The sequence below is a fragment of the Austrofundulus limnaeus genome, unplaced genomic scaffold, assembly GCF_001266775.1.
Source record: "Austrofundulus limnaeus strain Quisiro unplaced genomic scaffold, Austrofundulus_limnaeus-1.0 Scaffold2072, whole genome shotgun sequence".
Classification (NCBI taxonomy): Eukaryota; Metazoa; Chordata; class Actinopteri; order Cyprinodontiformes; family Rivulidae; genus Austrofundulus; species Austrofundulus limnaeus.
This window is the reverse complement of record NW_013954474.1, coordinates 1-11,715: the sequence shown is the minus strand read 5'-3', so window position 1 is coordinate 11,715 and position 11,715 is coordinate 1. Positions and strand designations below refer to the sequence as shown.

The window sequence follows — 11,715 nt, the reverse complement described above, 5'->3', positions numbered from 1 at the left end:
GTTTTAGTTAGTTATTGTTTTTTTTTCACTTTTTTACAGTTTTTATTTATTTTGGTTAACTAAAATGTTTTTTTCAATTTCTGTTTTTGTTATTTAGTTAGTTTTAGTTAACTATAATAACTCTGATGTTGAAACTAATACAGGATCAGTCTTGTATGTTAAACCTTCAAATAAAGTGAAATAAAAAGGGGTGTTCTGATACCAGTTTTTTTTTAACCGAGTATGAGTATTTCAGTTTGGGTACTCCCTGATACCAAGTAACAATACAGAGTACTTGAGTTAGAACTAYAATTTTACACAATAACTTTAAAAGCAATCGGCAAAAATTTGGCGAGGTGTTTTTTCTCCCTTATAGACCTGCAGCCCCTCTGACTGGATTAAATCTAATATACAGTGTAATATATACAGCTGTAACATTTTAAAGTAAATAAAAATAAAGCTTTCTTTCAACTTGTACGTATTTCTTAAACATGTAACAAACAAACGTTTCACTTTAAATGTAATGTGTAACACATTAAACGGTATCAGTTCTGGTATCAGGACATTTTAAATGAGAACAAGTACTTGTCTGGGACTGACTCGAACTAGACATTAGCCCACTAATTTGGGCAGATAAGATACGATTTCTTTTGTGTATTTTGACTGAGAAAACAAAAAGTTTGTTTATAAAGCTATCTACAGCAGGTGAGATATTCTTGCATGCAAGTGATCTATGTTCTATCAAGCTAATCAGTATGGACACACTTTGCAAGATCTTGCAAAAAAATGAAAATAAAGTAGCTTCAAACTTCTGATGCAAAGTTACTTTGAGTTGTATCGGACCCTAATGAGGAGCGTTGTGGGACCTGATGGTTTAGGTGCAGATGGCAGCAGAAAAGGCTTACCCCAGAAAACACTTTCCTCCCATCCAGGTTCTGCAGGAAGACTTGCTGGGCGTTAATCAGCTGCTGTTGAGTGAGGGAGCAGCTGACGTTCTGAAAAGCCTCCCTCTCCGTTTGGCTGCTAAATTGGACATACTTGTCCAGGTTTGTCCCCTCACACAGGATGCTCCTCATGTTGTCTGGCCTCGGGATGCCCATCATCTGGAAAAATAAAATAATAATGCTAGCTAAAGTTGACAAACAAGAACTTTGTATTCCACCCGTTTCTTTGTAATAGYTCAGGAGTTTCAGTGACAATAAAGCTAATTACATTTCGTACTTCAAAACGAGGATYTAAACAATTGTGTTCATTTTAYTGGTGTGCYGATAAGAGCATTTTTACAAGCATTKGTCCTCATTCAAAACGCCCTGATACCTGGGACAATACAAGTTTTTGCTTTGAGTGTTTTTGTTAACATTTTACACAACTTCCCAGGTTTTTTTAAAAATCAGGGTCATATTATGAACAATTACCAGTTTGTAAAATGTCAGCTCCACGTGGTACTTTTTACCATCTGCCTTCTTCCAACTACTTTCAACTTTTCATTTGTGTTTTGGATGTGCATGGCTTCTTTCTTTAATCAGATACTGGAAAACCATTTAGGGAGCAACTTGGGGGTTCAAAGTCTTACATAACAAAAAAAAAAAGAGAAGCGGTGGAGACTGAATCACTGCTAAAAAATAAAAAAAATTTAAAAATAAAAAAACTACTTTACTACTTGAACAATCAGCCTCTAAATTGATAGAATGGCCYCTTATGGAACAAAAAGAATATGCAGCAGCAACAGAATGCAGAGAAAAGAAGAGATGGGTGATAAAAGAGTATATGGAACCAGACAATAACACACATCTATGGATGAACACGGATCATTTATCAAACCAGGCAGTTACGGAAAGAAAAGAGAGGATGCCTTGTTAACGACGCAGGCTGTTTATGGAAGCCCATTTACGCCACTGTAATTATCATAAAAAATATTCTCCYTGTCATAATTATGACCTAGAACCTCATAAATAAAACCTAACTGTCTCATACTTATGATCATATTTATTTCTTAGTCATTTCAAATTAGACCATAATTATGAGATAGCATCATAATGATGCATCTCATCCTAATGACTCAGCAGTTGCATAGTTATGAGATGTTGTCATAGCTATGCACTGATATTTTAGGAATATGTGTAAGTTCACAATTAAAAAGTAGCATCTGATAATTATGACTCAGTATCATACATCTCATAACTCAGCAGCTCATAATTATTAATTTGCTATCTCATAATCATGATAGTCTTTTGAGATACTGTCATTTTTTCATAAATATGATGGAAATCTCATCATTTTAAGGTAAGATCTCAATATCACACATCAGTGTCTCTTAAATATGAGCTTGTATTTTCATGAAAATAAAAACCCTAATCCATCACGTAAAACCGTAGATAAGGTATTTATTCGCTAAAAACTTTTCAAAATGCAATAGTTGCAAATGTTTTAACTAGTACACTTTAGCAGCCTATTTCCCCACACTTTGTGACCTAATCCTCAGTTCAATATAATGTAAAATCCCAGTCAACTTTATGCAATAAGTCTTAAATCTGAGATTTTAAGATTATGACTTTTTATTGTAATTTTGATGACAATTTTTTTTCATCTGTAGTAGAAATGGACTTCCACAGCTTTGGAAGTTGTTAAGTAGCTAAAGGTCTCAACACAAAGGCATATTTTTTGGTRTCTAAACAGAACTGTATTTATGAATGTAGTGGTGAGCACAGCTAACCAAGCTAACCAAAACATTAAGTTCATTCACCATTAAACTGCTAAACAAGAAACTTAGCTGTGCTAAAGCTAATCCGCTAAAAATATAAAAAATTAGAGAAAGCTAACACTAACCACTAAGACGTCTGGACTGACACAAACCTGTTGTTAATTTTCTATTGGTCTAATTTGAAGGTGGGTGGTACCATCTGTGGCAATTCGGCCAATCCAAACCAGTTATAGCTCTGTCTAACTTGTGATACATCCAATGTGACCTCTTTCAGAATAAAAGCATTTCTTTCATCGAGTTTGTAAATATTGTTAGATGTTAGTCAAAAAAATAGCAAATATGTTCTCTACTGCGTTAATACATAGTCAGTTTTTTTTATTCTTTATTCAAATATTGTTAATTGTTTATTTCTTTTTAACACTCAGTTTCAAGTTTAGCTGCTAAAGATGCTACATGCTACACACACYGTGCCTGACACACCCAGTGTTGCTTTTAAGAGGGGATTGTTTTTATTAATTTGTAATAAATGGCATAAAAGAAAGGAAGTTTTACACTTGTAATTTTTAGTGGATTTAAAGTTAGCAGAACCTAATTTAGCCAAAGCTAACTGGCCTGCTAACATTTAAGCAAAATAAACAAAATATAAAACATAAATAAATAAAATGAATCCGCTAAATGAGAAGCTAGTTCCATGATTAGCGTATTAGCAGAGCCCACCAGATGAATGTGAACTGAACATGTTTAAAGTTAGTAAAAAATAAAAGTCTTGTTCACCAGATGTTACAAAATGTCCCGTGTGGTTTAGCCCTCCTTTCTATTGTTTATTCCACTATTAGATTGTTTCTGTTTCAAACACAACAGGAATCTTGTAACTAAAATACAATTAAATAAAGTCTAAATATAATCCCCTTTTTGTTTTTAATCTGGAAACAAACAACTGAAAGACATGTAACAAAAAAGCACTTGTTACTTCAACTGACACCCCTTTCATACAAAATTACCTTCTGTGAGCTGTTTCAAATTACATTTTTGTCAAGCAAATACSAAAGAGTGCCTGGAATATGAATACAGAGACAAGGAGTCCCAGCGGCTGCCCTGGGCCGGGATGTTTCAGCCCGAAGTGTTCGAGCACAGCACTCCTAACACATTTTGAACAAATTGATAATACTGTATTTAAATTCTTGTACTCACGGCAGAAGATGAAAAATACCTTTTTTTTGATATGTTGAGAAAGTATTGTACTTACTGGAGTGAGCTGAAGCTGAGCATTCATGAGGCTTTGGACAACGGTTGGTGAAACTGATAAATTCCGAGTCAGATACGTGGTGAAAGTTTGGTTGTCCGTCAGAACGCTCCTCATGGTGACTGGTAAAAAAGAAAAGAAACGTTACTCATGTGGAAATCCTAAACACAAGTGGTTGGACTGTGTTTGGCAGCTTCTATCACACCAAATCTTGTCTCAATGCCTGTGAAACTGACTGTTATACACATTTATGTGTTTGTTGAGGGTTCGTTCAAAGAACGTTGCTTCATTAACCAAAAACCAGAGAGTTCCCCTTTGATCCCACTTCCTGTTTCACTTTGACTGAACCAACTTCAAAAGAAAATATGCCAGTTGTATGACAAAATGGGTAAAATCGTGTGTATTATGCCAAGTGTCCTAAATATAAAGATGTTTCTTTGATGTTTTTAAATGAGGTAAATGCACATCACAGGCACTTTAGATCAGGTGACGTGGTGGCCATCTTGAATCAAGCCAACTGCAAAATTTACTTGATTGTCGATTTATCCTGTGATGCGATTTATGAAATATTTGGGTTGTAAACAGATTAACATGTTGGCCTTTGACTTTATTTCGGTGGGTGTTAAAAATAATAGTGCACCATGGCAGAGACCGCTGCTCTCCCACCCCTACCAGAGCTAATGTGAAATGTAGCTAAGAGCAAAAGTAAAATATTTAAATCATCCCTTTTGCATCGGTAATGTGGTGAAACTCAGCCGATTATGTGTACGGTGAGCTTTTAAAGGTTCTCTCTTGGCACGTTCTGGTGAAAACAACCGGAATTGATTGGAAAACGCTGCTCTAACTCGATCAAACGACTCCTGTTTCCTACTGACGACTCATTATTGTGCTCGTCATCGTCTACGCCGAGGGGAAACAGATCATGCTCCGCACTCTCACAGTGGAGTGACCACCTGAGTCTTTTTAATCAAAACACCAAGAAAAAAAGGAAGGACAACACAATCACCTTTGCCATCTTTTGCTAGCACCCCCCTTGATGATCTTTTGTGCTCTCGCCTCAGACAGCAGCAAGTCTCCATTAATTACGTCCGGGCGTGGATCTTTGATGGATTTAATCTTGTATATTACAAACCAGCGACCCCCAGAAATGCAAATGGGCCCAGAAGCTGCTTGTTGAACAGCCACTCCCCGCTCCCTCCCACCCTCCTCCTCCCCCCGGTTGCCTTTTTGCAAATTAGGTGCTGTGTGAAAATCTGAATATCATCAGACTAAATGAGCCTAATGCAAAGTAGCAACTTATCAAGACAAACGATCTGTCAGTCTGCACAGCAAATTGCATCATAAATAATCACACGCCACTGTTTTTGAGGAATGAAGGGGAATAACAAATCCTCCGGCTTGTCATCCACGCGAAGCGGGACACTTCCCCTGATCAAGAGCACTTGACAAAGGCATTGGCAGTGATTTCAGCTGCAGTGTAAATTTCACCATTAATTTCAACGCCATTTAGAAATTTGGTTTTGTATTGCTTTTGTTGCATAAAGAAACTTTTTTTTTTTTTTTTGATGGCCTCCCTTCTCCCCCTTTAGCCATCCTTTCCACCCCATTATTATGTTTTTTTTTTTTTTGAAAAAAAGAAGAGAGAAAAAGAAAAAAGTGAAATGCATTGAGAAAGAGTGAAAAAGAGATTAGAAGATATGTAAATGCATAAAGAAACTAAAAACTAGTTTTCCTGGGAGGAACACCTATTACTGCCTTTAATACCAATGTTTGAAACAAATACCTTGCAAGATCTGCAATCGTTCAGACTTCATGTTGGGGATGATCCTCAGCTACCATCACACCCCATTTTAGCTCAGTAGCTGTAAAAATGACTGAGCTATAGCCATTTTGGGGGTATGACATGAATTAGTACCTTTTAAAAAAATAATCGTTAAGCTGTGTCCAAATTCACAGGCTGCGTACCTCAATGGCAAATTACATCTCAGCGATGTGTCGAATGCTGTCCAAATTCAAAGGCTGGTCCAATTGCGACCCAAAAACTCACCCTGGTTTTCCTCCAATTTTAGGGACTGTTTTGGTGTATCCATTACAGCCCACCCTTTTTATTATTGCTTGTAATGGCAGATGAAGTGAGAGACAGATGTACAGTTTGGGTGGTACAAATATTTAAAGTTTAAAGCAGTTGCGTTTTTAAGATTTTGTCATTTGCATAGACACGTTTTTTAATATTATTATTCTTGTCAGAAATCATAGTAAACGATGACAGTGGGTCATCCAGTACTGTACCCACTGTACCAGTGGTACAGTGGGTCCCTTAGTTCTTCATGTATTGCATCTGAGACAATTTGGTTAATTTATTAATAATAATAATATTCCATCCATCTATCCATTTTCTGTACACGCTTCTTCCTTTTCAGGGTRGCGTGGGTCACTGGTGCCCATATCCAGCAGTCACAGTGCGAGGGGCGGGGTACACCCTGGACAGGTCACGAGTCCATCACAGGGCCACACATAAAGACAAACGAGACAAACAACCATTCACTCTCTCACTCACACCTAGGGACAATTTAGAGTTACCAATTAACCTAACAGTCATGTTTTTGGTCTGTGGGAGGAAGCCGGAGTACCCGGAGAGAACCCACGCATGCACGGAGAGAACATGCAAACTCTACCCAGAAAGGTCCCCAGACCAGGATTTGAACCAGTGACCTTCTTGCTGAGAGGCATCAGCTCTACCAAATGAGCCACCGTATAATATTATTATACATAATATTTCGCTAATTTCGCTAATTTTTCTTCCTTTTAGCATTGGTAGGCGATAGGACACGTGCCGAGGTAAGGGCGGGAATAAAGTTGAATGCTAAGTCCAAATTCATAGCCACTTTCTTCTGGTCTTCATGGTCCACAAAGGACCTGGCTCACCTAGACCGAGTAGTCTGGGTCCCGCGAGCCACACAGACCTGGAATTTGGACACAGCTAAAGATGTACAACCAATGGTTACTTTCCAGAAATTTAGCTCTAATCCATCCAGTGGTTCATGAGAAATGTTGCTCCATCACAGACAAGCAAACACACAGACATTACATGAACCCTCATTCTTTTATGGTGGTGGGCAATGATTTTACCACCCTTACCACTGCCAGGGTTGGACAGGGACAGGACAGAAGACCACTGGTTTACATCGTTCATCAGCAGCCGGGCGTTACTCAGAACTGACTTGTTTACCAAACTGGTCTGTAGTTCGATCAAGATCCCCGCGATTCTGCAATGTTTGAAAGACAGAGGAGATCAAATACAGTTGGTATAACTATAATCAGAAAGTTTCATGTCTGTGTACAGCAGAAAAGAGAACAGCTCAGTGCGTACATGGAGTTGTTGAAGTTATTGACTTGGCCTGGTGTCTCCCCCGGCGTTGGATAGTTCAAACAGGGATTTTCGATGTTACACATCAAACCTTGAAGCCAGGGCAGCACCCCCGCTGATGGCATGGCTTTGTTTGGGTAGTGACCTAAAGGAGAGAACAGCTGTTTACTCTCCTCCCACCTTTGAACTTTGAAGAYGGGGAAACAACAGAAACTAAACCAATGCGCAAATTTAGCTGAAACATGCTTAAAAAGTTAAAAACCAAGTTGTTAAAACTAAAAGGAAGAACACTGGCCAAAAGTTATAAAAGCAAAAGACAAGCTAAAAGTAGCAAAAGAAAAGGAAAAAAACGATCTAAAGCACATTGAAGCAAATGCTAAATGTAGCAAAATTATAGCTAGTTGCTTATAAGAGCATGCTAATGCTAAGTTAGGTACAGCCTAGCTAAAAGCTGAACAGTAGCAAAATGATAGCTACAAGATAAAAGTAGCAGAATGCCACCTAAACTCAGCAAAAGGCTAGCTGAATGTAGCAAACGTGCAGCTAGAAGCTTAAAATAATGAGCATGCTAGTGGAAAACAGTAAAAAGAAAGCTGAAAGCTAAAATTAGATAAAGGCTAGTTAAAAGCTAAGGTAGCAAAATGGTAGCTAGAAGAAAAAAATAGCAGCATGCTAGCAGAAAGCAGCAAAAACCAAGCTGGAAGCTAACGCACGGAAAGGCTAGTTCAATGCTAAAAGGTAGCAACATGATAGCATATAGATTAAAGTAGCAGAATGCTAACTCAGCAAAAGGCTAGCTAAAAGTAGCAAAAATTAAGCTAGAAGCTCAAAGTAAGAGCATGTAAGAGAAAAGCAGCCAAAAGTAAACAAAGCTAAAAGTAGGGAAAAGCAAGATAAAAGCTTAAACGAAAATGGCATAAGAAGACGACTATAGAGTCAGTAAGCAGAAGCAGATTTAAAAGATATTTTTTAAAGGAGGTGAAGTGATCTCAGTGCATTCTATGCAACATTTTGACAAATGAACAGTTCTGGGATTCATGATTAAATTCAGCTAAGTGTTGAATTATTTTATGTTACATATTTTGCTAAATTTGGCACAAAAAACTCAGCATTAAACCCTGCTTGTACTTACATTGACTTTTGTAAATGGGCTTGTTGGTTGACCTCACCAACACCAGTATAAAGAAGAGAAACAGAGGCCACAGCAGCTCGACAATCAGCCGCACCTGCAACAAAAACAACACACATCTATTTTACGACTCAGCCTGTCAAATACATCTTCTCAGGTTTCTGTGGCTTGAATCATTTGCAGCACTTTCTGCTAAATCACTCAAAGTTGGAGTAAATCTCCCCCATTATGTCAATGTGCATTGATTATTTAAGGCAAGCATAACTAGACAAATAGATTTTAAGGAAAAAGTCTGACATTTTATATAATATATAATGATAATAAAATATAGAATGATAATATAGAATGTTTTATAAACCTCTGCACAGCCTGTAGGTTTACATTGCATGAATATTTCTCATTGATTTAAGCAATTCTTTGGAAGCGCTACAGCTAGCAAGCCTCTTTAAAACAAACTGAATTACAAGCATTTTTATGTTTGGTAACATTGATTACCAGTGGCAGCCATCTTGAATCAATTGGACATTAGAGTCTTAAGAAAATCTGTCCAATGGTTAATGAGATACAGTATGTTACTAATAACAAACACATGCACTTTCACCTGCCTTTCATGATGACACAAGCTGATACTAAATCACAAATGTTATTTTCAAATGATTTAAAATGGCTGTAATACATTTCAARACATTAAAGCAATAAATGTTTTCGATCTTTGACTCATCCTCTGCTAATGTTACACAGCTTAAATGCATACGTGTTTTTTTCCCTTTTAAAATACCATTTCCTCTTGTTATTATTAGTAGAGGAAACCCCAGCCTGAGTGAGTGGTCTGTGCTGGTAAGTCCCTAAACTGAAGCTATCTCAGACTCTTTATCATCTCCTCGTCACACTCAATCCTCTCCAGGAATCAGAGTGTCAACCACTTCTTTACGTTAATACAACCACTTCTTGCCACCTGGCAGGCTGAGTCCCCAGTGGCACGTCAGKTTTTCATTTCAACAACAAGCAAAGGGAAAAGAGAAAAAAAACTGCAATGGATGGCCCTACAGTTTTCATGTTTCCCCCTTAAGACCAAGAATGCTTAAAACTGATTTATGCAACCGGAGATTAAACAACAAAATGATTTAGTCTCACTCTGGTATATTCACAAAACTATAAAGTGATGTAAATTAAAAAGAAAAAATCTATTCTATTTGTGTTGGATTGAAGAGAAAAGAGTTCTTCACAATCTGAAGAGAACAGACATGAGGTTTGCAAACAATCATTACGTGGACCAGACAAAATTTGTTATGTAGGAACCCACATAGTGGGCAGGTGTGGGCCAGATCGTGTCAAGCTGACACTGTTGTTTGACAGCTGGCATGACAAGTGGTTTGTCAACTGGTTATGGGCCAGGTATGGCAATGATTGCACTGTTTTCGACGTGGTCTGGTCCAGTTGTGTTTTGTTTTTTTGTGGCCCAAAACTAATGCCATAAATGACCCAGCTGTGGTTTGGTTTATGTGCCCCAAATCTGTTATTGCCATGTCTGGTTCAGTTGTGGTTTGGTTTGTCTGGCCCAAACGTATCAATTCCGTTACTGGCCCAGATGTGGTTTGGTTCATGTAGTGCTGGCACATGCACGGACCATCTCTGGCAAACCACATCTGGGTCACCAATTGGCCGTCATTCTTTGAGGTACAGTATCTGGGCCGAATGTTAGTGTTTACTACATTGTGTGGGCCAGAACTAGGCCAGGGAAATTTTGCTATGTGGGTACAAACGATCAAACCCCAGATAGCAAAATATGGGTGAATCAACATTGTAATTTGGTTAGGCCGAAATATTGAGTCCATGTTGAATCCTGACATCTAAATTATGCAAAAAGTGGTTGGTGACTTGAATGTTAAACCAACGATAGGTTTTTCATCATAACTGATACCAGATCAATGGTGTTTCAACCAACTAACCTACAGGTATATTGTGTTGATTTCATATTGAATTAATGTATAGGAATCAATATTGATTCCCTGTCCATTTTACATTAAAATATTCAACTTTTCTAAAGCCACTTTGTAAACCTGAACACGTTATCAGAACTCCAAACTTTTGAGGCAACATGTTGTCTCAAACCTTTTAAGTTGATAAACTAAAAATTGTAAAACAACATTGATTCAATGACATATTTTCAACATTGGTTACTTGGCTAGAACTGGATGATTGTTTGATGGTTGATCCACCATCAATTTTCAACCTTAACCAAAAACCAACCTTTTGAACCAAAATTGAACATTTAATTAACATCTTTTGAATGGCCGCACCTATAATGTGATAAAAGATCTGTCTCACTTCAAAGAGCCGTGTTTCCCACCATTCAATTTTGGTTCAGCAGGATTATCTGTACATGCATAAAAACAGACTTACCTGCAAGTAGAAATCAGCAATGAAAACTTCCTGTAGTGTTACTGGTGAGCTGATTTACATAACGTCATCTGTTGCTGTTATAGAACATGATGATTTATGCTTTATGTATGCCGTGACTACGGAAGTCACGTTTGGACCCACAACCTCTCTTATCCAGGCTTTTCTACCTTGTAACACACCACACTCACATTCTCATGCACACCAAAGCCTCYCCACTGTTTTAGCTGACCTGCCTTATTTCTATACTTATTAGGCCCGTTCACTGACTGAAATTATTTCTGTAGCCTGACCCTTACCCTAAACCTGATCTCATCTCAATTCACTTCTTAGTCCTAAACCTACCCCCTAGAGCAGAGATTCTTAACCTATGGGCCACGGCCCAATTGTGGGCCGTGAGCGCCACCTTGAGGGCCTCAAAAGAACAACAGTTTTTACCTTTGGGCCGCAGAGGGCCGTCATTGATTTAAAAGAAGTTGCAATACACTTTCTCACCACTAGTAGCGGTAGTGCACCACTCAGATGTTTGACAACTTTTTTAATATGTAGAAGAAGAACCTTAGCAACCTGCCGAGAATGGAAACTTATTTTAAATGCAAAGTAGAAGGTAAAAATGAAGGCAACCCATCAAAAAAAAGGCCAAAGTTTATCACGAATACGAAGTGCAGCTTCTGGTTTTACCATGCAATTTTTTAAAAGTTAAAAACATTATCAAATATATTTGAAGATACAGGTATAATTTAACTTGCACTTTATCAAATTAATTTTTGTAGTTTATTTTAAAACATTTTGAATGTAGCTATTTTAAAGAAACTTTAAACTTGTCAAAAAAGCTGTTACTGTTATTGTCACTAATAAGAATAGCAGCTTCTGATTCTACCATGCAAAAGTTTAAA

The 11,715-nt window shown here is 37.6% G+C and overlaps 1 protein-coding gene across 1 annotated transcript; it reads right to left on the bottom strand.

Annotated features, from left to right (window-relative positions):
- Positions 1–884: 884 nt before the first annotated feature.
- Positions 885–8,484, bottom strand: LOC106536992 (retinal-specific ATP-binding cassette transporter; the record flags this gene model as incomplete). The annotated part of the gene is given in 5 exon segments (XM_014034357.1): positions 885–1,082; positions 3,927–4,045; positions 7,062–7,189; positions 7,294–7,435; positions 8,423–8,484. Coding segments are annotated over 4 exon segments (567 nt in total), but the record flags the coding sequence as incomplete, so codon positions are not given.
- Between the last annotated feature and the right edge of the window lie 3,231 nt (positions 8,485–11,715).